The 27,244-nt window shown below is 41.1% G+C and overlaps 1 protein-coding gene across 1 annotated transcript; it reads left to right on the forward strand.

Moving 5' to 3' along the window:
• Nucleotides 1-936: 936 nt before the first annotated feature.
• On the forward strand, nucleotides 937-15,421 carry Akr1e2 (aldo-keto reductase family 1 member E2). Its single transcript, XM_036188108.1, has 10 exons — nucleotides 937-1,057; nucleotides 2,738-2,905; nucleotides 5,465-5,581; nucleotides 6,767-6,844; nucleotides 8,707-8,829; nucleotides 10,051-10,148; nucleotides 12,003-12,075; nucleotides 12,632-12,715; nucleotides 14,273-14,355; nucleotides 14,626-15,421. Exons 1-10 carry the CDS (start codon nucleotides 1,019-1,021, stop codon nucleotides 14,666-14,668), a joined length of 906 nt encoding a protein of 301 aa, XP_036044001.1. The 5' UTR covers nucleotides 937-1,018; the 3' UTR covers nucleotides 14,669-15,421.
• Nucleotides 15,422-27,244: the final 11,823 nt, after the last annotated feature.

Genomic DNA, 27,244 nt, shown 5'->3' on the forward strand with positions numbered 1-27,244 from the left:
AGCTCGTTTATTTCTCAAGCTCCATGAATTTAATTTTGCCCTAATTTTATCCTTGCAACTTTTCTATTGCAGGCCATACTGTCTTTATTTTCCCAATCTCATCTCTCAAACACATGCTATAGTAGTGTATCTTACAGGAAACAATCACCAAGACAACAACTATAAAAAGCAAATGCCACAAAAGATAACGCTTGAGAATAAGGTAATTACAGTTGATTCCATACCTGTTAAAGATTTAGTAGCTGGATGCTGTCACAAGACCCACACAAACTTTAAGTGGCAAGTTGCACCAGAGCATATAAATGCATTTGTTAAAGAGGCCATTAGAAGCAGAATGTCAAAAAATCTTCCAGAAAGAGATTTTTTTATAACACTATAAGATACACCCTGGGGAAATCATATATCATATCTTCCACTATTAGGAACACGATTATGACTTTCTTACTTCTATTTTTCAACACTGGAAAAACGAGCTAAAATACGTAAACAAAGAGGGAGAAATAAAGTATTTACATATTAAGAAGGAAGAAACAAAATTCTCCTTGTTCACAGGTGATATTTTTCGTCTATAGTTTTAAAACAATCATAGTAACAAACTCTCCTCAAACTCTACCCAAATTGATTATTTTCCAATATACTAGGAGCGAACATCAGCCTAAATTATGTGATGTCCAGGAAATAAATCTGTGTACCCCAGCCTGCTTCCTCGACACACCAAGCTTTAGACGTGGGCTTTAGCCAGGTTGCTAGGAGACAGGACTTCTAGGATTCCAGAGGATTTGTGAGAGGTGAAATGTACAACCAAACTCAGTTGCTCAATCCTCCATAAGATGGACTGTGCTACCAGCCAATCAGAGAACCTTCGGACCTCTCCACCAGCCAATTAGAGTGCCAGAACTCCTGCCAATTATGGCATTTCCCTGCCTGGACTGTCTACCAATCTGGGCGCCAGCGGCGGCGGCTTCCTGACTCCTCCAGTGTTAAGTTTGAAGGCTGAGCTAGTGGGCCAAGGGGAGCCATGGAAAACATCCCTATAGTGGGCCTGGGCACGTGGAAGGTGAGGATGCTCTTCGGTCTGCGGTTGGGTTGATTAAAGGAGCTCGAGCCTTATGAATACTTGCTCAAGAGCGGTCAGGGTTGCGGGGTGACTTCTTCCACAGCCGGTCTCTTATCAAGGTCACGCCTGGAGAGATAGAAGAGAGGTCGGACTCCCTCTTGCGAAACAACTGTTACAAGGTCCTAAAACACCTGCGCCACGCCAGGTTGAAAAGCAGTAAGGCTAAACTTTAACTGGACTCTGTGCCACATAATCACGGACCCCCAGCCTCCAAAGAATCATTTGTGCTGGCTGTGTAGCCTTAATCCTCTTTGCACACCAAAACCAAATGTGTATGAAACGGCCACCAGGAAACATGCTACTTTGCATGCTAACATAACCAAAAGAAAAGAAAAAAATTAAATAATTGCACTAATGTAGGTTTAATCTTTCTGTCTGGCTCCCACTTAATGACAGAATAGATATTCGCTAGTGTTTGCACTGTTTATGCAGTGGATATTATGTGTTGGTTAAAACACTTTAAATAGAGGGAGAATGAACATGAAGTTGGGTGGGTAGAGAGGTGGGGAAGATCGGGGGGGGGGGATATAATAATATATTGTATGAAAACAATAATAAAAAAAAGGTTTTTAAAATATATGTTTCTTTGGAATTTTTTGTAAAAGGGTGGGAATTTGGTGATTTGAGTGCTCTTTGGTGCTTTATAGTGAAGGTTGACGTGGAGGAAGTGTCAGTAACAGTGGAGACAAAAACAAGAGGTCTCTCCGAAGTTGCTCTATTTCAGATTCTTCAAATACCTGCTTTCTGTTGATCTTAGTCATCATGTTTTCACTTGATAGTTCCCTGACAGCATTCTTGTTTTTATTCTCTGTAACTGAAGATGGATACTTCAGTTATTAATTTTGAATTGCTCTGAACCTGTGGTTTATTACATGAAAACAAATACACCATTGTATTTTAGTATAATTAATAACTATTTGCAATTAAATTTTTTTTATAAAGGAAAAAAAAGCATCAATTTCCCAACACATTGAAAAAACTAATTTGTATCTTCTAAAGGGTATGAATTTCCAAAAATGTGGAAGGCATTGGAAACCATAGCACAGTGTGACATTGACTGGTAGTCTTAAATAATGGAGCTATGCTAGATATGTATGTTGCTTTGATATAATAATTAAGTAAACTATAGAACAAAGCAAGGAAGAGCTCACATTCAAAACTAGCTTGGGCTATTCTCAGATTTAATGGAAATGCATACCGTGTATCATTAAATTTCTATATATGTCATACAGGTATCTGATGGGTCCCTTTTGTAAGAATAAACGCTTGTTTTACCTCTACAGTTGATTCAAAATTCCTGTGTTAGATCTCAGACTGCTTCATGCCCTGGCTATCTGTTGTTCATTCAATAATCATTCAGGAGCATAACGTAGAGCTCAGTCCTCTGCAGGAGCTGCAAATGCCTATGGTCTTTCTTTGAATGAGTAACAGAGCCAGATGGACTACTAACCATATTCTGACTCAGACATTCCCTAACTTGAGGTTTGGCTGATATTAGTACTGTTTCAATGATTTGGGTGTTTATGTATTACTTGGTTCTACTTTCCCAGGTGACAAGGGAGACACTGAGTTGGTTTCCCCTGATGATAGAAGGGATACTTGTGTTTGATTATATTGCAGGCCTCTCCAGGAGACGTGGCTGATGCAGTGAAAGTGGCTATCAACTTGGGGTACCGGCATTTTGACTGTGCTTACTTATACCACAATGAGAGTGAGGTTGGAATGGGAATCAATGCCAAGATCCAGGAGGGTGTGGTGAAAAGAGAGGATCTGTTTGTGGTCAGTAAGGTAAGGTTTCTCAGTTGCAGGGACAGCAGGGTCTCAGCCCCTGCAGTGATGGATACTGGGAAAGCTGGAATAACCTAGCCTTATGGGAATTAGTGTCATTGGTTTGCAATGGATTCATAACCAACAAGGTCTTCTACAGCTTCATGAGCATGTGAAGTTACATTGTGTGTAGATTTGCTTAAGACTCCTCCCTCCCCTTTTTTTTAATTCTGCTGTTCAAATGTATGTGTAGAAACACTGACAATCGACAGTGCATTCATGCACACAAAACATGGTTGAGTGATGACAGCTTTGTGTCTGTGGTGAACAGGATCAAGTTCTAGGCCTTGTGAACTCTTATTTACACAGATATGCCTACACTTGGAATCACCGGCTGATGGGTAAAGTACACATTGCAAAATCCACACTAAGAAACCAACTTGACACTGTCAGGATAGCTTCACTAACAGGAAGTAAATCATAAATAGAACACAAGAAGTGCATGAACACAGCAAATGTAAGAGTCCCCAGGAAGCAGAGGGAAGCTGGAGAAATGGACAGGGTTCAAGTCCTCGCATTAAAGAAGCTTGTACTTTTCCTTGAAACTTTGGGGTTGAAAATAAACACCATTTCTAAGTCAGTAGTTTTACATGTGAATGGGACAGATGCATAGGATGGGAGGAATGCGCACATTAAACAAGATGTATTAATAGTGTAGATGGGAGATGATGAATGTCTGTCCTGGCCTAGTGAGAAAGAAAAAGTGGATATGAAAAAAAGTAAGAAAGTAAGCACTGTCTAAAATAAAAATGGTTTAACCAAGACTTAAAAGCTGCTTTCTTCTTTTCTTTTTTTTCTTTCTTTCTTCCTTCCTTTCTTTCTTTTTCTTTTTGTTTTTTGACCAGGCATAGTACCTTTAATCCCAGCAGAGGCAAGCAGATCTCTGTGAGTTTGAGACCAGCCTGGTCTAATAGTGAATTCCAGGACAGCCAGAGCTACATAGTGAGATGCTGTCTCAAAGGAGGAAAAAAAAAGAAACTGCTTTTTAAAATATGTTTTAAACCTTGATCCAGATTGTTAATACCAGACAATAGTCACATGTTTAAGTTCCAGCTATCGTTTAGGAGCTCTGCACAGACTGTTAGAGAACACAGGGCCAGGATCCCAATGTCAGCATTTTTAAAATGAGAATTTGAATTTGTTGAACTCATGACGAGTTTAAGATCTCACATCCATAGTTCCTCATTTTAGTGGTTTTGATATTGTAGACTTAACCTTTCTGCTTTACTTAAAGTGATTGACTTTTGTTGCTCATCACTGTTGTGTAAGCTAGAGCTCATCACTGTTGTGTAAGCTAGAGCAGATGGAAGGATGGAGATGAGTTGGGGTGTGCTTGCTAAGGAGGGGGATTTTCTTCTGAATCTTCAAGCAGATGTATGAAGAACTATGGATTTTGAAGTCTCCATAATCAAAGTACATATTGCTTTCAAGTGGGTAGTAGCCAGCAGTGAAAGTGTGCTAATCGTTATGGAAATCTGGAAGAATTGCTGAACTATATTAAAGTTGAGGACATTATTTATTTACAATGGGAAACTATTATTTATAATGTGATGTGTTTACCGCTAATTTGGGTTTCTCCCTCTTCCCTTTCTCCCTCCCCCTCTTTGGTATGTGTGGGAATGGGGGGGTGTGGATGTGGTGTGGGTGGATGTATGTATGTCAGTGTGTACATGTGTGGTATGAGTGATATATGTTCACATGTGTGTATGCCTATGTTCATGTGAGGAAGCTAGAGGAGGATGTCAATGGCCTGCTCTAACATTCTACCCAATTCCCTTGAGACAAGGTTTTGTTAATCCCATAGATGTGACGAGAAATACCAGTGATCCAAATCATGGCCAAATTAATTTTTAAAGCCTGTTTTATTTGTGCACATAGGCTGTCCCTAAAGGTGGGGTTCAAGAGATCAGCATTGGACATGGGTAAGATAAGGGTTTTTTTTATTTCCAGAGTAGGGTTATTCCACATGGATTTTGCAGGCAAATAGGCAAGGTTACAGAAGCAGAGCATAAGCATAACAAGTTGGTCTTAACAGTCTCCTAAAACAAAGACATGGTTGCAGGGTAATCACAACAACCCCCCGAAACAAAGCATGGTTACCATTTCCTGGAACAGGCAATACAGAACCATTTGTAGTTAAGGTTATGTGTGGGGCATAGTCCATTCCTTGAGAAACAGATTTAATCATAAACAAGAATGAGCCTAGTTTGTCTTTATTATGAGATGACTTTCAAGCCCAAGATGGAGGCAGGCTGGTTTATCAATTTCTCAGTGAACCTTCAGGTAGGCTAGCAGCATCCCATTAATGCCTTCCTATGTTGCCCCGAACCTCCCTTAAGTAGGGAAGACTTCCTCCTGTAGGAAAGGATAATCCTTTTCTAAGGATTTTGTCACTATTTTTCCTGCAGAACATTCTGTATTGTGTTGTCAGATGCAAGTTTGTGGCAGGGAGCAATGAACGTATGACCTATTGGTTTTAGATTGTGGCCTTGTAACAATAATCTCCCTCCTCTTCTATAGCTGTGGTGCACATACCACAAGAAGTCTTTGGTGAAAACAGCATGCACCAATAGCCTGAAGGCCTTAAACTTGGATTACCTGGACCTCTACCTCATACATTGGCCCATGGGTTTCAAGGTACCACTCAGTTTGTGTCTAGATTCCTACAAAGACTCAGACAAATGTCAGCATGGGAGAGAGCTTGGAAGCAAAACATTGTCTGTATTTTGTCATAGAAAATGTATGAAAAGTATTAATTAAGCTGGAACTTCCAACATTTAAAATCATTAGAAATTATTAAGAATGTATTTTCTGATACTTGTTCTGTAACCTAATATGTTGATATTTTATTTATATGGACATGTGATTTTATTTGTATGTTAATAAATAAAGTTGCCTGGGGGTCAGAGCTAATAGCAAGCCATAGCAGAAGCTGGGTGGTGGTGGGGCACTCCTTTAACCCCAGCACTTGGTAGGCAGATCTAGGTGGATCTCTGTGTGTTCAAGGATACAGCCAGCATGGAGACACACACCTTTAATTTCAATAACAACCTTAGAAGACCTGGAGTTCTGTATAGACAGGCAGTGACGAGGAGGTCATGTGGTTGGGTTTACAACCAATGAGAAGGCAGAACAGAAAGTCAATAAAAGTACAGACACACAGAAAGTAGACCTCTTTGCTGACAGCAGCAGCCGTGAGGGTAAGAAAGGGTTTTTAGCTCTTAGCTATTGCTCTGATCTCTTGGGCTTTTAACTCTGCATTGGCTCTGTGTTTCTTATTTAATAAGACTGTTCATCTACAACCTACTAGGAAGGTATAATTGGTCATGAGGAACAGGCAGTCTGTAAGCCCTTGTGGCTGTTCAGCAGAGTGACTAGGTGTTTACCTCTTAGTGTGTCTTCCTCTTCCCTTTCTATCCTGCCTTTTTATTCTCACTTGGCTATCACTCATCTTGATGGGAAGTCTTAGAAGAGTGAAGAGCCTAATAATATTGTTGGGAGAAAGTAGAATGTATTAAGACATGAAGGAAGCTCCATTGTTCCCTGATTTTAAAAATCTGAATCAGATTTTTAAACTTTGTGAAAGATTCCTAACAGGATTTTGCTGGCCTCACCTTCTCTTCGCCCTTGGTATGAAAGTGGCTGCTGAGCCTAGAGAAGAGAATTGGCATAGCCAGGCCAGAAGGACTTAGTGACAGGGGTAAAGCTAAGATGCAAATCCACCAGTACAGACTGCCCATCTCTGTTCTCTCCCTATGTAATAGTCTGCTGATGGAGGATGCCACAAGCCTCACTAAGCTCCTTATCTTCTGATTCTCACAGCCTGGAGAAAAAGATGTACCTTTGGATTACAATGGCATGGTCATACCCAGTAACACCAGCTTTCTGGACACATGGGAGGTAAGTTGAAGCATGCCATCTGGCTACTTCACCCCCACTCACAGATACCCAAATGAAAGTTGTGCAAGATCTCTGGAGCTTCTGGGTTAAAGTGTACCCAGTACTACTTCAAGTATGTGGTTTGCAATATATGACAGTTAAATATTGGTTGCCAACTTGACATGATCTAGAATCAGCTAGGTCAAGAATCAAACCCTTAGGCAAGTCTTTGAAGAAGTTCCTAGATTGGATTAAATGAGGCTCAAAGGAGTCACCCTGAATACAGGTAGTATCATTCCATGAACCAGGATCCTGGACTGAAGAAAAAGAGAGGAGTTCCATGTGCATCCCTGTTCATTTCCTAACTGTGGATGCAGTGTGACCAAGGCCCGCACATTCCTGTTACCATGATTCCCCACCATGACGAATGACCAACTGTCCCTTTAAACTGTTATTCAAAAATAAGCCCTTCCTTAAGTTACCTTATGATAAAACACAAAAAGTAGCTAACACACACCATGAATTATGGATGAATACTTGAAAAACTAAAGACACACCAAACTTAACTTAGTGTAGTATAGAGAATAACACAGATCTCTCTTTTTCCTTCAACTGTTTCTTTTTTAAATTTAAAACTACCATTTTTTTTTCAGGAAATACAGAGTATAAAAAAGGAAATTAAAAAGCCCATGTTCCCATCAGCCCCTGGCAGTCTTCTCCTGTAGGTTCTCTTTTATTGTTACAAAACCATAATGTTGGCAGCATTCTGAAGCTCACAGCAGAAGGGCAGGAAAAGGACAAAATCAGAGGGAAGATGACCAAGTGTCAAGCCAGTGTCCAGGGTCCAGATGAAAAAATGGCGAGAATTCGAAGAGAAGTGGTGAGCAAGAAAAATCAGGAAGGTGGTGAACTTGAGAGTCTCATGAAGTCAGTGAAGTTGACCAAGCAGGAGCAGAGAGAATAGCAGGACTCTCTGACTGAGTTTTAGTACTGTTGCTGCCCATTTGAGGAAGAAACCATTGGCACACTGGAACAAGTTTAAATCGGCAAAGCTTAGGGAAGAGTTTCAACTCAGAAGACGCAATAGGGAGCCTTTCCTGGGAGAATTACGGGTGAAACTGCAGGGATGCTTCAGTCCTTTAGAGAGACAAGAGAAACAGAACAGACCGGGAAAAGTCCCTGGGCTGGACACTGACAGCCTTTCTTCCTGGAAATCTGGAAACTCACCAGAAAAAAGCTAAACAAAGTGGTTCTGATAGTCCAGCCCTTTCTATCAGCTTGGGCTTATGCTCATCAAAGATTTGGGGTTAAACACCAGGTGTTCAAACATCCATGGTGTTGATTGCAGAATCTTAATTCACTGGTTGCTGTCTTCACAATCACTGAAGACTGACTTACGCCTAGTTCCACACTACCATGAAGCTGTTGGGTTTTCTGAAAGCCTAGGTACAGGGTTCACTTATTAGAGGTCAGCCCAGTCTCAGATTGCTTTGCCCTCAAATTACTTAAAATGTGAATAGTGACGGCAGGAAACGAGAGTGTTGACCCATCACCAAGCTCGGGATGAATATCTAGGTGGAAAGAAAGTGAACAGAGTCAGCCCTGGTGAGGACTGCTGCAGATAACCTCTCAACACAAGAGTAAGAGCAGCTGAAATGTGCTGAATGCTTGCTAGGGTCCAACTGTGGCCGATTGCTTTGTGTGTATCATTTCACGTACCTTTAAAACAGTCCCTGTGGAGATAATATTGTCCACGTGGATTTGTAACTTCAAGTAAAATACTTTTAAAGTATTGGGCCACTATGGCGAGTCACTAAGGGACATGGCGTGTCAGGGAGCTAGACAATAACTTGTATACTCAGCATATTTCTTTCTCTTTTTAGGCCATGGAGGAGCTGGTGATTGAGGGCTTGGTGAAGCACCTTGGGGTATCAAACTTTAACCATGAACAGCTTGAGAAACTTTTGAATAAGCCTGGTTTGAGGTACAAGCCAATAACTAACCAGGTGAGCTGGTAGATAGTAAGACGTTTTACACACTGTTACTCTTTTTTCCTCCATGTGGAGGTGGATGAGACAGATAATATGTTTGTCTGTATTAGCTGTCAGCATTGAAAGGAGGTAACAGGCACAAGTGACTGGCTGAGTGAACAGGTGTCTTTCTTTATAGCTCATATAGTTAGGTGATGCCATGGGTGGGTAGAATGTGACACGGATCTCCATTCTTGGCATGTGTTTGGAGGCAGATGACCAAGTGTGTTCAGAAGAGCAGGATCTCCTCAGTCCCTTCACCCTCATTAAATGACAGCAGCCCTCCCTTTCACTCATCCAGCCCATGCAGAAGACACTGTCTCCACCCAGGCTAGCAGAGTACAGAAACGAATCTTCTTCTCCCGCCTGCCCTTCACATTTCTGCTACAGCACATATAGTACCCAAAACTTCACGCTTTTATGTTTACTGGCTACTATTTGTCAGCAGGATTTAATGACCACAGAAATTTTTGTCCGAACTTGGTTGTAGGTATAGCCCCAAACCTGGGCATTCTAAGTTTTTCGATCACTGTTTGTTGAATGGATGATATTAGAGAATTACATGTGACAAGTACATGTTGCAGGTGACATTAACACACCTTCAGCAGAGACTTCCTGGAAGTTCTTCTTGCCGATGTGGCATGAGCCTGAAAGTAAAGGCACTGTTCATAATTCCCTTCAGTTCCCTGTAAGTGAGCATTAATTTTTAAGTCTGTTTATAACCTGGAAGCGTGCATGAGAAAAATGGAGGAGGCAGAAATAACTGCTCTCAAAGCTTGTGCTTGAACCTCAAGTCCTGATGACAAAAGATAGCCAATAAGCAAATTAAATGTGGCAGGTATTGGGTACTGTGAGTGCTGTCATGGAAATTTAAAGGGTAAGAGGGAGAGGGAGCAGATTCAGACTGCTCAGGCTTGTCCCACATGATGGAAGAAGGCCTCACTGAACAGGTGGTACAGGAATGTCTGCATGACATAGGGGTCTGAGAGTCAGCAGACTTGGAGCCATTTATAGCAGCTGACATTGTGGAGCTGGGAAAGACCAACCTACTCATTTGTAAATGGAGACATCCAGACACTAAGAGAGGCCTTGTACCTAACTAGTGATGGTGGAGATATCAAGTATGTCTTCCCGTCAGTGCTTTCCTGGTGTGCTTCTTGTCTGAATGACTTTGGTGCACTGTGGTTCTCTTTGTAGATTGAATGCAACCCATATCTTACTCAGAAGAATCTGATTGATTATTGCCACGGGAGAAATGTGTCTGTGACTGCTTACCGTCCTCTTGGTGGCTCGAGGTAAGGGCATGTTAGAGACTAAGCTAATCTGAATGCTAAGAGATGCTAGATGCTCCCCTCCCATTTCATTTGAGAGTTGGAGGAATTTCACTAAGAGGGTATAGAGTGGGCTGCCCACACTTCTCAGGCCCCAGGGAGAAGGTGGAGGGGAGCTCCTTCTCAAACTGGAGGGTTGCCTTGATTGGGCTTCCCTGTGGGGGTAACCAGCTTTGAAGGGACAGACCCAGCCAGAAGTGAACCCTCTGTTGATCTGCCCTGTAGTTTATCAGTCAGCTACTAACCTGTCTCTCGGGGCATGTCACAAAACTCAGAGCCTTTAGATAACACTAAAGTGATGTCTTCTTTCCCTGAACCTGGAGTTTGCACTGTTCCCCTCCTGAGCCACCTAAGCCAGAACTGTGGCTTTCTCATACACCCACTCCAATCTAATGCAAAGATGGGTGTCTTATGCTAGGAGAAGCTGAATTCTATCTTTGATCTCTTCTGTCATCACCTCTACCTTAATGAAATACAGATGCCTTAAGGTCCTTGTCCCCTAACTTCTGTGCAGATCCACCCGTTTCTTTGGGTTACTCACCTGCTAGCTGAAGTGATCTCATTGCACACAGTCACGTCAGTTTCCTACTCTAACGTTGTTCTGCCTGAGCCTGTGTAGAGGAGCTGACCTGACCCCATCCTCCGCTGGTCAGTCTTTTCCCCATTGCTACAAATCTTCAATATGTAAAGCATTACATAAAACTGCTCGTGGTTGCTTGAATAGACTATTCTTTCTAGTCTTTGCATATACTGTTCTTTTTACTAAAAATCTGTATTTTTCTCGTTTCTGGTGTCATGTTCAGCTCAGTAGCGCTATGTCCTCCAGGAACTTTCCACGAGCCCCTTTTCGTATTAGGTGCGTTGTTCTTATCATAGCATCTCATCTTCATTCTCTTTCACTCTCTAATGCACTAGGTTTCTTTCCACTGTTTGTCACTCATGTCACCTGACTGCAAAGGCCATCTCTTCTTAGTCTATTCCTACCCCCAAACTGGGTGTCAGGAAACTATTTGGAAGCCAGGGAAGGCTGGACTTCCTTCAGTCTTCTTACCTCTGTGTTTTCCATGTGAAATATGGTGTGCATATTTGGACTTGATAGCAGCTGGGGAGTTCCTAGAAGTCTGGAGTATATTTTACAGCTGAGCCTTAGTGTAGAAAGGTCTCTGAAAGAGAGACAGAGGGGCTTATGGCAAGATAACACCTGCTGAGTCCAGTTCTTTCTAAACACGTTGAGTACTGTGACTAGCTCTATTCTTGAAACCTGTTAATTGCATAATAAAAAATGGTTTTCTGGCTTTGATTCCTTAGCACTGTGTAACCCAGATTTGGTAGTGCACACTTGTAACCCCAGCACTTTGAACAGGAGGCAGAAAGATCAGAAGTCCAAAGTCATTCTCAGGCTACATAGCAAGCTCAAAGCCAGACATGACACCCTGTCTAAAAAAATAAAAATAAAATGACTTATTTTAGTCACTAGTACCCTTGCCTGGGTAGATTTTGTGTGTGTGTGTGTGTGTGTGTGGTTACAGTCATACTCTTAAAAGTGTCTTATACTAAAAGTTTTTACAACAAGAAAATAGTAAACCTCACCCAGGTCTGGCAACACCTGCCAACAATCCCAGTACTCAAGAGGCAGAGGCAAGATGACTGTCAGGCCCACCAACCAGGTCTACTAAGTGAGTTGCCTCGAAAAAAATAAAACTTACTAAGCAAGTAAAATAAGTAAATAGTAATTTTTAATCTTAGAGAAAAGTACATTTTTTAAGCACTTGTGTTGACTATTTTCCTGACTCAACACCCTTTGCTGTGTCTCTCTAGAGAGGGGGTTGACTTGATGGATGATCCTGTTGTTCAGAAGATTGCCAAGAAGCATCGGAAGTCTTGTGCTCAGGTACGTGGAAAGAACTGTCATGTGCTGAGATCACAGTTCTCTGTTACCTCCCTCACAGTCCTGAGCCTTGCCAGTTTCTAGAAAGGGCTCAGTTTACCCTGGATGAGTTGATTCACCAGAACTTCCTAATCTGGAGCTGTACGTTGGTTGCTTCCATGTTCCCATCCAGTCAGGCCATATGGCCTGCCTTCCTCAACAGTCAGCACTCAGGATGCCCTCCAGTGTCACTTCTTCTGCCCCACCAACTGTGTGGACAATCAGAGTGAGAGAGAATAGTCATTAAAGTCAGCCTGATCCAAATGTCCCGATCACTGAGGGAACTGGGCACATGCTGAGGGATTCGAGTGAAGGTGTGGGTGGGTCCTCTGAACTTCTCTTTGGGCTGATAGCATTCACAATTACAGATATATTAACAAAGCAGTTCAGTGTGATTTCTAAAGACCTTTGAGATGACCGAGACTTTTAAGCTCTTACTGTACGATGAAACTTAACTATTGTAATGCCTCAGCCTTGATTCCATTTGTTTTATTTCTGTGTGAAACTTTCTTTCCTACAGATTTTGATCCGATTTCAGATCCAAAGGAAAGTGATCGTCATTCCCAAATCTGTCACTCCAAGCCGAATTAGGGAGAATATCCAGGTGGGCATTTCTTGATTTTACAATGCTTCAGATCATGACTTAAGAGAGTGGAGTGCTGGCTAACTTGTATAACAAATAAACAACCCCAGATCTCTATGGCCTTCACCCAACAGAAGTGTCTTCTTCTATGAGCTAACTGTGTTGGTGGTCAGCCTTTCACATAGTAGTCAGGACAGCTCTTATTATGCCCCACCCCACCCCTGCACCCACCAAAGCTGGGTATCTTCTCCATTCAACCCAAGATGGGGAAAGAGGTAAGAGGGGCTCCTTGGGAAGCATGTAAGAGACCAATTTTGAGAATGAGCACCTCCCTCCTAGTCAATCATTCTGCCACACTGGCCCTCAGCAGAAGCTGGGTATGCCCCGTATGTGCTCAGGGGGAAGGAATACAGGGTTAGTGAGCATCTAGCCAGTCCGGGCCATATAGGGTATGTCCACTAGTCCGCTGCTGCCGGTGTTAGGTTTTTCACTTTTGCCTATTGACATTTAAGAGTCAGTGAAAACTAATCCGCTAGACATTTTCATTATCTAGAACATATACAAAATGCTGACTGAGAGAAGACTTTTGAAGACAGTCTTAAATTTTAATCGAGAATCACAGCAGAAAATGGGACCTGATGCTGAGAACAGAGAATGGTGTCAGTTTATGAGAGGCTCAAGAGAAAGTGCCGGTCAGTTCTGGAGGAGTCAGGAGTTATGGACATGAGCTTAACTAGAAGAAGAAAATCAAGGACAGTAGGCTGTGAGCTTGTCCTCTGAGCTAGCCAAAAGCTTTCAATCTGCTCTCTTTGACAGCTCAGAGTGCCCATTTACTATCTTCTCTGGTACTGTTTACATCTCCTTTTGGTCCCAGTGACTCTAGCACTAAGGCTGCCTCCCTTCAATTCCCATATACACTGTGTGGCTGGTTTGGCCAAACCCAAGGACAGCCATCTCCCTAGGGTAGAGGCTGAGGCCCAACAACTCCCCTCCCTTAGGGTAGGGTGAAGCTACTGGATGTTCTTCTGTTCATTCTCCTTGGATTCAGACCCTCAGCTGCAGTGAAGAGTGGTCACTGTGAGATATAGTTATTGCTGAATTTGGTCATAGCCCTCAAGTGGGTTAGAAGGGGAAGTGCAGAAGAGGTAAGACTACTATTTGAAAATGAAGTCACTCAAAAAGTTCTTGTGTGCTTTGATGCTAAAGTCAGTACCAACTGTCTTCCTAGTTGATGAGGGAAGGAGGAACAATGGTTTTTCCTTTTGAAAGGAGGAGGTAGGTCATTAAGAAATCACTTTGCTTTTTTAAAACTCTTCCTGTGTTCCTCACCCCCATAACATAAAAACAATATATAGCTCATCTTTCCAAAGTTTCTTAAATGTAAGTGAGGCTAAGCCCGTGCCCACCAAGTGATGAAAATCCAAGTACATTTTGGGAGGCTCAGCTGTATGTCAGGGGAAGTTCTAGGTGTCTAAGGAAGAATTTCTGTCCAGTCTTACTGTCCATTGTAAGGAACATACATGACAATTAAATGGGGTTTAATATGAATTCCCTATGATTATCTGATTTTGGTTCCAGGTATTTGATTTTAAATTAACAGAAAAAGATATGGAGGAACTTCTCAGCCTAGACAAGAACCTCCGGTTGGCCACATTCCCCTCGTAAGTTCATCTCCTTTACTTCCTTTTAAAGATGAAGGAGCTCCACACAAGCAGGGTGACTGGTTCTTAAATAGATGCTTGCTGCTATATTCAAGGTTAATTAAACCTAAACCGTACTGTAACTCCTCCCTGTTTAAGGTTGGGCCAGTGAATACAATGACTAATCTGTATACTAGAGAGTTAGGAAAGCACAACTCTGTCACTTAAGAGGTTGCCTTTAAGAATGCCTGTTCTTTATTTCTGTTTTGAATTTGTGATTCTGTTTTTCAGAACCGAAAATCACAAGGACTACCCTTTCCACATCGAGTACTGAAGACAGTTTCACTTGCTGTCCTTTGTTCTCAGATCACCAAGATCTGTGTGGTCTCAGCCAGGAATGACAGGGCAGAATTAGAAGCAAGGAAATCCTGCTTGGAGCAGAGGACCAGTTCTTAGAGCAACATAAAGATCTAGGGATGAGAAAGGAAGTACCATGAGGGCGGGGGCTATTACCAAGTTGTTAGGGATAGCCAAGCACACAGAGCACTGTAATTTATGTAGGCTGATCCTTGTGGCTTCTATCCTCTGAAATGAGATGCTGATGGCTCATGAATTAAAATTACCTGCACATTTTAAGAAAACCTGATTTATAGAGGGGTTTGAGTAATGTGTAATATTTGAGAAGTTAGTATGATAAATATCCACAAGTTGGCCAGTTGTGTTTTCCTTCACATTACTCTGTGCCCTCTCAGAGTTTTCTAGATTATTTTCAAGCAAAATCTACCTGCACTTAAGAGAAGGAAAGTCGTTAAACTGAGGCTCTATCTCAGACAAAATTTTGTTTCTGTTATTCTTATTTTGAAAATGTATGTGTGTGTGCATCTTCACATATGTGTGCAGGTTCACATGAGTGCATGCACATGGAGTCCTAAAGAGAAGTGAAAGAATCTCCTTGGTCTGGGTCCCAAAGAGAGATTTATTGCAGACAGACGTTCGCTTCTGATGCGAGAACCTCATGTTTGGCTTTGTGTCATGGAAATTTGTGGTGGTATTGTGTTCCCCCAAAATATTGTGCACCCTAATAAACTTATCTGTGGTCAGAGACAGAATAGCCACAATATTAAACATAGAGGATAGGCAGTGGTAGCACACGCCTTTAATCCTAGCATTTCAGAGACAGAAATCCCTCTGGATCTCTGTGAGTTCAAGATGTGAGCCTTTAATCCCAGGGAGTGATAGAAAAAACAGAAAGATATATAAGGCATGAAGACCAGAAACTAGCAGCATTTGGCTGGTTAAGCTTTTAGGCTTCGAGCAGCAGTTCAAGCTGAGATTCATTTGGATGAGGACTCAGAGGCTTCCAGACTGAGGAAACAGGATCAGCTGAGGAACTGGTGAGGTGAGGAAGCTGTGGCTTGTTCTGCTTCTCTAATCTTCCAGCATTCACCCCAATAACTGACCTCAGGTTTGATTTTATTAATAAGAACCTTTTACGATTCCCACTACAGAATTTTGTCACAGCAACAGAAATGAAACTAGAATGCATGTCATGATTTCATATTTGATCTAAATGCTATAGTTACCATACTTTTCAATAGTTATGTACTACAGTCTCTTTTAACCATAAATTAGTGAGTGCTACTTGTTGTTTCTGATGGAATTTCTGGATTAGGTTGCTATAAGGCTGTGTAGTAACAGTTCCATAACTGATTAGTACCTAGCATTGTTTATATGTTTCTGTTTAAAAAATGTCTTTTTGAATACACACTGGATCCATTGATGCTGAAGTCATAGCCAACAAGTATAAACTCATGTTTATCTAACACACCCATTTTTCCTTATAAAACATATATATCAGTCTCTTGGATTTGGAACACTAGTCAACAAGCACTGTTACTGGGCAATTTTAAACCATGAATCAACAACAAGAACCCTAAAAATATGAAAACAGCACTAAACACACCATGTTAAAAGGACTCTACTTATAGTCTGTGCTTGTTGGTTTTAAATGTCAGCTTGCCACACCACAAGGGAGAATCACCTGGGGAAAGAGCCTCAGTTGAGCAATCACCTGTATCAGGTTGGCCTGTGAGCATATCTGTGGGGGACTATCTTGATTGTTTATTGACGTAGGAAGACCCATCTCATTATGGATGATACCATTCCCCGGTAGTAGATATGATCTGTATTACACAGAGGAAACTGGATGAAAACTAGGAAGCCGCAATCAGTGCAGAGTCACTTGTTTCTCTCTGCTCGGAGTTATGTGAGTAGCTGTCTGAGTTCCTGCACTGTCCCCATCCCATGTCACAGTAACAGAATAAACTAGAACATAGACAAAGAGCTGAAACAAGGAGTCGTCTGGATGTGGAAAGCTAACTTCTCTGTGAAGGTTTTTTTTAATGGTCGTGAAAGCACATGTATTTGAATTTCAGGGTTTTTCCAATATGGAATCCCTGAAGGAGGAGTTTCAAGGGTTTCCCCAGCCTACATGTAGCAGTGTTGAACATGGGTTCCATCTGGTGAAGTGGACCTTAAGTCACCATTGGACTAGCATATCTTGCAGGCAGGACATCATTGTAGATCAAAGAGTTTATAGCTTAGTTTTTGCTTACATTTCTCTTTTGGTAGCTGCAGAGTACCTTTTTTGTTTGTTTTTTGAGACAGGGTTTCTCTGTGTAGTTTTGGTGCCTGTTATGGATCTTGCTCTATAGACCAGGCTGGCCTCAAACTCACAGAGATCTACCTGGCTCTGCCTCCCAAGTGCTGGTATTAAAGGCATGCATCGCCACCACCCAGCTCAGGGTACCTTCTTGTAACAAAGGTGATAGCACATAGGAGTGAAGGCACTATGTAGGCACCAACTTGACTTTTCCATGTTCAATGAGTTGTGTGGGTGTTGTCTTCAGCAATGAGACCTTACTATCAGTTTGTGGAGACCAACCCATAGTCTTGACAATAGCCTGAGGTGTTTAAGAGTTCCTATGAGACCCATTTGAACAATAATTTAATTAGATGCAACCCATTCTCAGCACTGGAAGCCTCATTTGGTGACAAGATATGGTAAGTTGGGGCTCTGTCTCCCTCATTACTTGGTGAGTTTATTTAGATCACTTTCATATATGTACATATTTTAGGAAAATTCTGCTGCATTAGATTTCTTTTCTACCTTTCAAATGGCCCTTAATTTTAGCTGTCTATCCCCTAGTGCCCTGCCTCATCCCCCTCTTTACTCCCTCCCTTCCAAGCCACCCATCCATCCATAGCTATTTCCTTTTCCTAGGGAGATCTAATTGACCCCCTTACTCTATACCTAACCTCTATGGTTCTACAGATTGTAGCTTCCTTGTCATTGACTTAACAGCTACTATCCACACTTAAAGACAAATACCTTATTTGTCTGGTTCTGGGTTTCCTCACTCAGGATGAATTTTTCTACATTCATCCATTTACATGAATATTTCATGATTTTATTTTTTGTAATGGCTGAGTAATATTCCATTCTGTAAATATACGACATTTTATTCTTTCATCTTTTGGGGGACATCTAGGTTTAATGTGATAAAATCACTACCAATCCACAGAAATAGCTTAATGATTACAGGACTTTATTGAGGAGTTAATTCACCAGACAAGAAACACACAATACAGGAGATGGGGATTGTAGCAGGATCCTGGAAAGTGAGGTATGATCCAACTCAGTTCTTTGGAGAGCTCTGCCTTTATCCCCACCAGTATCCAAAACCACAAGGTAGCGAAGAGAGGCAAGCACATGTTAGTGCATCCTAGGTCTTAAGAGTTGCTGTCCTGGCCATGCCCAAGAGGCAGGTACCTGATGGCTGTTTGCTGCCTCACTAGGTGTGGTACTTTAGGGCATGGCACAGACAGCCACCCACTACATAGGTTGTCCTTTAATTTCTGGCTCTTATGAATAGAGCAGCAATGGACATGGTTGAGCAAATGTCTCCATGATAGGATGAAACATCCTTTGGTTACTCTCAAGAGCAGTATACTTAAATTTGGAGGTAGATCAATTCCCATCTTCTCAAGGAACCACCATAGTAATTTTCATAGTGTGGTTTTTAAGTTTGCACTCTCTGCAACAGAGAATGAAGTGTTGGCCTTATTCCACATCCTCATCAGCATGTCACTTGTTAATTACTAATCTTAGCCATTCTGATGAATGTAAAATGAAATTTAAAGTAGTATTGGTATGCATTTTCCTGATGACAAAAGATATTGAACATTTCTTATAGTGATATTTTATTTGTATTGAAATGTGATTTTATTTGTATGTTAATAAAGTTGCCTTGAGGTCAGAGCAAGCCAGAGCAGAAGCTGGGCGGTAGTGGTGCACGTCTTTAATCCCAGCACTTGGGAGACAGAGCTAGGCGGATCTCTGTGTGTTCAAGGACACAGCCAGCATGGCAGACACATGCCTTTAATCTCAATACCAACCATAGAAGACCTGGAGGTCTGTACAAACAGGCAGTGATGAGGAGGTCATGTGGCTGGGTTTACAACCAATGAGAAAACAGAACAGAAAGTCTTTAAATAGACAGGACGCACAGAAGCAGGTCTCTGGTGGAGAGGAAGAACAGCAGAAGCAGTGAAGGGTAAGGTTTTCTGCTCTTGCTCTGACCTCGTGGTTTTTAACTCTGCAATTGGTTCTGTGTTTCTTATTTAACAAGTCAGTTACATCTACATTTGGCACCCAATGTGGCAAGAATTCATTAAAAACCGCTTGCCTTGCCAGTGGGTCTGGCTTTCCGTGTGGGCAGGCCGGCTGGCTCCCTAGCTCGGGCCTAGCTTGGGCCTAACCCAGGCCTAGCCCAGTTTAGGACTCAGGCCCAACCTACCTTAGCTACAAGCGGTTACTGCCACAGCTGGAGTTACTTGCTTAAAAAGCCGGTGCTACGAACAACTCAGGCCTGCAGGAGCTACCGCTAATTGCAGTAGCTACACGCAACTGCAGATAGGCTGCTTTTGCCTGAAACGCCAGCACACGTGGTCAGCTTAAGGAAGCCAGAGCCCAGGCTCAACTCAGCTCAAACGGGAACATTGAAGTGGTTGGATTCAAGCTTTTAGACAGAACTTAGCTACGCTTTCTTGCTTTCTTGCTCTCCCTCTCTCTCTCTCTAGATTCCCACCCCTTACACTAGGTAGCTGTTTTGAAATTCCCTCAGATTTCTACTGTTCTACACAGAATTGGTAAGTCATTTATATCAGATATTTTAAAGGAAACTATTTAAAAGAGATTTTTTTCCACATTTAAAAAAAATGGGTTTATGTGTACATGGAAATTTTAGGCAGTCTCATAATGGAACAACTACATGAGAAGATTAATGTTGATTGAATTATGTACATTATTAATCTTCTTATCCTTATTTTACTATTTAAAAAGATAGTTAATTTAAGTGCCAGGATAAAAATTTCAGAAAAACCTGTTAAACCTGTTAAAATGAATTATAGAGAAATTCAGATTCAGACAGAAGAAATTAACAGTGAAGTTGTTTCAGGATTGGATTATAAGGTTACAGAAAGAAAGCCTGTTTTCACACAATCACCCTTAATTTATCTGGTAACCATACAACAGCAACCTGGTCAAGTGAATACATAAAATATTTGGACTCCAGTTGAAATGTTAGACTTACGAAGGTTTAAGGAAGCAATAGTATCTTATGGCTTGCATTCTCCATATGTAAAGCAAATGTTAAACTCCTGGTCAACTTATAATAGGATTATACCACAGTACTGGCAGGAGCTGTCCCAGGCTGTTCTGGAACCCGGACAGCAGCTCCAGTGGCAAATGTGGTTCAAAGAGGAAGCTAAAAACATAGCAAAACAATGTAAGGATAGAGGTATACAAATCTTCCAGGATCAGCTTGTTGGAGAAGGCCAATATGCTGCAGTACAAACACGATGTTTATATGATATCCAAACTCTAATTCTATGTCGAATGGTAGCCTTGAATGCATGGGACAGAGTTGAGGAACCAGGAAAGAAAACTGAGTCATTTGCAAAGGTTATACAGGGCCCAAAAGAATCTTTCACAGATTTCTTACAAAGACTGACTTCAGCAGTAAATAGAATGGTCCCAAATTCAGAAGCTAGCAAGATAATAATTGAATCTTTGGCTTTTGAGAACACAAATGCAGCATGCAAGAGAATAATCAGGCCATTAAAGGCAAGATCTGAGCCCTTGGAAGATGGGATCAGAGACATGGTTAATGTTGAGGCTCATGATCATGATAATATGTGGGTAGGAGAAGCAATTTCAAGAGGTTTGAGGAATGTCAGATGTTTTGGATGTGGAAAACAAGGACATTTGAAAAGGGACTGTAAACAGGGCACTTCTAGAAACAATGTTTCTTCAAGGAACAATGGCAACAGAATGTCCCTTCCTTCTGGAGTATGTAGAAGGTGTGGTAAGGGAAGACACTAGACCAATGAATGTAGATCGACAAGGGACAGACAAGGTAATACTTTGCCTCAGTCTTTGGGAAACTCCCAGAGGGGCCTCAGGCAGGTCCCTACAGTGAATCCAGCTCAGACCTTCCTGCAATCGTAGAAGAGACCCCTACTCAGAGCAGTTAAATAACCAAATGCCTATTGGAATAAACCAGGCTACTCAGAGTAATGGAACAACTGAGACAGAGAGAACAGAAAATTCAGGAGAAACCATAAAGAAAATTTTTTGGCAATCTTCTATAAATGAACAAAGACCAAAATTAACAATAAAAATAAATGTTGTTTTGTTGTCTGGTATGGTAGACACAGGTGCTGACATGACTATAATTGCACCAGAATTTTGGCATCCAACTTGGCATCTTCAGGAGGTAAATATTCAACTGTTAGGAATTGGAACATTATCTCAAGTGAAACAGAGTACAATATGGCTCAAATGTATAGGTCCAGAAGGACAGAGAGGAAAATTAAAACCATATGTGGCTAACATAGCTATGAACCTGTGGGGTTGAGACCTGTTACAACAATGGAATACTCAGAATAACATCCCTCTAACTTCAGAAACAAATAATAAACTAGCACATGTTTCTGAGAGAAATATTAGAAGGTATTCTAATGAGTGGTCACCAGCCATCCATATTATACAAGAACAGGGCACAAAAACTGATGATCTTCCAAAGACACCAACAGCTCTACCTTTAAAATGGTTAACAGACAAGCCTGTATGGGTTCATCAATGACCTTTAACAATGGAGAAACTCCAGGCTTTAGAAGAGCTGGTAGAGGAACAGTTAAATGCTCAGCATATTGAAGAATCTACTAGCCCATGGAATTCTCCTGTATTTGTTATTAAAAAGAAATCTGGTAAATGGAGAATGGTAACAGACCTTAGAGCAATTAACAAAGTAATTGAGCCAATGGGCTCTCTACAATCTGGAATTCCTTTACCTACTCCGTTACCTAAAGGATGGCCTCTCATAGTTATCGATTTAAAATACTGTTTCTTTTCAATACCCTTACAAGAAAAAGACAGAGAAAGATTTGCTTTCATGGTGCCTACTTACAATAACTCCCAACCAGTTAGAAGATTTCAATGGAGAGTCCTTCCACAGGGAATGTTGAATTGTCCAACCCTGTGCCAATATTTTGTACAACAGCCCTTGGAAGTGATATGTAAAAAATTTTCTAAATCTATAATTTATCATTATATGGATGATATTTTACTAGCTGACTCAAAAGCAGATACTTTAGAAACAATGTTTGAAGAAGTAAAGAAAATATTGCCTTGCTGGGGATTACAAATTGCTCCTGAAAAGATACAAAGAGGAGATTCTATTAATTTAGGATATAAAATAGAGCTACAAAAAATTAGACCTCAAAAGGTGCAAATTAGGAGAGATCGCTACAGACTCTTAATGACTTTCAAAGATTATTTGGGGACATTTCTCATCTACGAACTATTGTTAGGGTAAAAAATGATGAACTGAATAATTTGTTCAAAACCTTAGAAGGTGACAAGGACTTAAATAGTCCAAGAGAATTATCACCTGAAGCCTTTTACTCTGAGATAGTGTCTGTCTTTGAAGTTGAGGTGTGTTTCTTGTATGCAGCAGAAGGATGGGTCCTCATTTCATATCCATTCTGCTAGCCTGTGTCTTTTTATAGGTGAGTTAAGTTCACTGATATTAAAGGCTTTTAATGATCAGTGATTTTTAATTCCTGTTACCTTTTGATGGTAGTGTGTGTGTATTTCCCTTCTTTGGAATTTACTGCTATGGGGTTATCTATCATTTGTGTTTTCATGGGTGTATCTGATTTCCTCAGGTTGGAATTTTCCTTCTAGTGCTTTCTGTAGGGCCGCATTTGTGGATAGTTACTGTTTAAATCTGGTTTTGTCTTGGAATGTCTTGTTCACTCTCTCTGTGGTGATTGAAATTTTGCTAGTACATTAGTCTAGGCTGGCATCCATGGTCTCTTAGTGTCTGCATTACATCTGTCCAGGACCTAATGGCTTTCAAAGTCTCCATTGAGAAATCAGGTATTATTCTGATGGGTCTGCCTTCAAAAGTCACTTGACCTTTTTCCTTTGCTGCTCTTAATATTCTTTCTTAATTCTGTATGTTTAGTGGTTTAATTATTATGTGGTGAGGGGACTTTTTTGGGGGGGAGGTCTAGTCTATTTGGTATTCTATAAGCTTCTTGTATCTTCATAGGTATTTCTTTCTTTTAGTTGAGAAGGTTTTCTTCCATGATTTTGTTGAATATATTTTCTGTGCCTTTGAGTTGGTATTCTTCTCCTTCTTCTATCCCTATTATTATTAGGTTTGGCCTTGTCATGGTATCACAGATTTTCTGGACATTTTGTGTTATATCTTTTTTGGCTTTGGTATTTTCTTTGACTGACGAATCTATTTCCTCTATTGTATCCTCTACACTAGAGATTCTCTCTTCCATCTCTTGTATTCTCTTGGTTACGCTTGTATCTGTTTCCTGTTCATTTACTCAGATTTTCTATTTTCAACATTTCCTTTGTTTATGTCTTCTTCATTGTTTCTATTTCACTTTTCAGGTCTTGAACTGTTTCCTTTACATGTTTAATTGTTTTTTTTCATGCTTTTCTTGGTTTTCTTTAAGAGATTTATTGATTTCTTCCAATTTTTTGTTTGTCTTTTCCTCAATTTCTTTAAGGGAATTTTTTCATTCCCTTTTTAAAGGCCTCTTATATCTTCATGAAGTTATTTTTAAGGTTGCTTTCTGCTGCTTCTTTTACATTGTGATGTTCATGTCCTGCTGTTGTAAAAGGGCTAGGTTCTGGTGACACCATATTACTCTTTCTTTATGTTGTTGTATGTATTTTTGCACTGATGTCTACCCATCTCTTCCTCCAATAGGTGTAAGAGATGCCTGTGTCTGTTGAGCTGCTTTTGGTTCAGTCTTTGCTTGCTGTATCTGTGTCTTAGGGGCCACTCTGGGTCCAAACTTAGCTCTTGATTTAATTGGAGCAAGCAGATTCTGTATCTCAGGCAGCTGCTCTTGGTCCAATCCAAGTTGGCTGGTTCTGTGGCTCAGGGAGCCGATCTTGGTCTTATCAGGGCTCTTGGTCCAGTCAGAGCTGGCAGATTCTGTGTATCTCTTGGTCTAATGAGAGCTGATTGGTTCTGTGTCTCAGTAAGCTGCTGGTGTCACAGGGGAATGGATATTGGGACAGAGCATGGGTCTTGTAGATTGCTGGGTCTGATGGGGGGTTTTGGTAGGGTAGTCTGCCCACAGGAGTTTTCCCTGCTGGCCGGCAACTGGGGCACAGATCTTAGATATAGTTTTTAAAAGATTGTTTGATGTTTTACTGTAACTCATGTTGGCCTATGTAGCAGACTAAGCAACTCTTATGCTTATCAATTTTAAAATCTGACTTTTCTGGATATATTCAATTTTAGCTTACAAATAATTTGCCTTCAGAGTTTGAAATCTATCCTTCCATGCTTCTTTGGCTTTCTAGAGACCTGGAGAGACCTGATGCTCTTCTAATATGTTGGTGAGCTATTGTTCCATACATCTACATTTTAATATTGTTTCTGGGCCTTGTAATTTTCACATTTAAGTACAATATGCTGTGGGGAGGCTGTTCTCTGGTTATGCCCACTTAGGTTTCAAAATGCTTCTTTACTTTGGGTTTCCATTTATGTAGCCAATAAGAAAAGAAAAGGAAATGTGAGTATGAACAATTCAGGATTTAGGGCTGGTAGAGCATATAAAACATGGAGAAAGTTCTTTGACAAGTAAACGTCAATAAATGGGATAGAAATTTCCTAAGAGGGAAATTTAAAACAATAGATAAGAGTGGGTTGGTGGGAAGGTGGAGCAAGAGAAGAATAAATGGGGCTGTGATGTAGATAAAGGAGCCAGCATGATCTTCAGTAAGTAGACATGGGAGCAATGTTTACAAAGTTCCCCATCTTTCCTCTCTCACCTTGAGGTCAGACATATGAGTTCAGTGGAGTACCCTTAGGAAATTTATAAAACCTACTATTTCAAACACAAATCCTCTTACCGGATCCTGTGGAGCAATCTCCTTTCCAGTCTGAAACACAAGAAAGCAGGCATGGGTCTACAAATATTTGTCTGGCCTTATGCAACTAATTTTTGTGTATAGTGGATTGACCTAGAGATGAACTGAATAGTCTGTCCTTGTCTTTAAACCAGTCTCATTCCCCAGGTCTGTAGCAGAACACTTGTTGTGGTCTCTCTTTCTTCTCTGACCCCATCACCAAGGTTCAGAAATCTACTCCTCTAGCCTTCCTTTCCGCAACTCATCCCATCTTCCCAGCCTCCAACTGCAGCTGACATTTACTGGGAATACCCCTGCTGAGCAGGCCAGGGAAACTGGTAAGCTAACCAAAGACTTTCACTACTCCCTCTTCTCCCCCAAATCCAATCCCCCAGTCTCATCCCTAGCTCTACAACAGAACACCATCTACAGCCTTCTTTCCCTTCTGCTCGCTCACCTCTTCTGTGGACCTCACAGACCTTCCCTTCCTAACTTTCCTCTCCCAGCTCTAGCAAGCCCTCCTTGCTAACCTGCAAGCCATGCCTGCCAGGGAACAAGGTACACTGACCGTATCTTCACCTCTCCTTCTGTTCCTCCAGATTCCATTCTCCAGTCTGATGCCCAGCTCTCCAATAGAATACCTGTGACAGCCTTCTTTGTCCTTCTGCTCCCATCTCCTATGGATCTCACAGATCTTCCCCTCCTAGCTCCCACCCCACTCATTGCTCAATTAATGCCAATCCCCAAGTCCAGCAAGCACTAGAGTAGACTTTCTGGGGTGACTTTTCTTTACTCTCTGCACCCATTCCAAGAAGAATAAATAAGCAGATCATGGAGGAATATTCTGATTTGTTCCTTCCTGTGAACCACCTCAGACCCCTAGCCTATCCCCATTCCCAAATATCAGCTTCCAATAACCAGAAACACATTGTACCTGGAACTTCCAGTAGCCACAGCCATCAAGTCCACAGAAAATTTCCTATCAGGCAACAGATAGCCACCATACTCTCTTTAAACCCAGAGAGGAAATAGAAACCAAGAAACAAAATACTCACTCAACAAAAGCAAACCCAGAAATCAGCACCTAGACTCAAAATCACCCAAACCTAGATGCATAGACACCAGATAAGAATAGCCAGGACAATATCTTTCCACTAGAGATATGTCCAATATGTCCCAGCTATCTTACCACAGCAGGCCCTGAATGTTCCAGCATAGCTGAAGCACAAGAAAAAATACCTTAAAACAGCATTTATGGATATGATAGGAGTCCTCATTGAGGAAATTCATAAATCCCTTAAAGAAATCCAGGAAAACACAAACACTGAAAGAAAATGAATAAAATAAAACCATTTAAGACCTGAAAATGGAAATAGAATAAATAAAATAAAAAATCAAACTGAGGCAATTCTGGACATGAAAAATTTAGAAACTCAAACAGGAACTATAGAGGTAAGCTTCACCAACAGAATACAAGAGATGGAAGAAAAACTCTCAGGCACTGAAGAAGGGGATGCCTATAAAAATACAAGAAACATAAAGAATACCAGTAGATTGATGCAGAAAAGCAAGTCCCATAAACACATTTTTTAAAAACCCAATATACAGAACAAAGAAAGAATATTAAAAAGCTACAAGGGAAAAAGCTCAAGTAACATATAAAGGCAGACTTCTCAATGGGGAGTTTAAAGGCCAGAAAGGACTGAATATATGTGCTGCATACTATAAGACAAAACAGATGTCAGCGCAGACTACTATACCTAGCAAAATAATCATCACAGAATGAAAAAACAGAGGCATTCCATCATAAAACCAAATTTAAACACTATATATCTACAAATACAGTCCTAAAAAAATTACTTGTGGTTTGAATAAGAATGATCACCCTGGGCTCATATATTTGAATGCTTGGTCATTAGAGAGTGGTATTAATGGAGAGGGATTAGAACTATGGCCTTGTTGGAGAAAGTGTGTCACTGAGGGTAGACTTTGGGGTTTCAAAAACTCAAGTCAGACCCAGTATCTCGCTCTTTTTGCTGTCTGGAGAGCTGCATGTAGAACTCCCAGCTACTTTTCCAGCACCATGTCTGCCTATATGCCACTATGCCCCCATCAGGATGACAATGGACTAAATATCTGAAACTGTGAGCAATCCCCAATTAAATGTTTTTCTTTATAATAGTTGCCCTGTTCATGTGTCTCTTCACAGCAATAGAATACTGACTAAAACAGAAGTTGGAACAAGGGTATAGGATATTGGTGTGGCAGGCCTGACCATGCTGTTTGTGTCAGAATATGGACTTTGGGCTTTGGATTAGGAAAGCAATGAAATGCGTCAATGGGGGTTAGTGATTAATGGGTCAACCTAGTAGGAATATGAAAGACAATGGTGCTGAG

The sequence above is a fragment of the Onychomys torridus genome, chromosome 5 (genome assembly GCF_903995425.1).
Source record: "Onychomys torridus chromosome 5, mOncTor1.1, whole genome shotgun sequence".
In the NCBI taxonomy this organism is placed as follows: domain Eukaryota; kingdom Metazoa; phylum Chordata; class Mammalia; order Rodentia; family Cricetidae; genus Onychomys; species Onychomys torridus.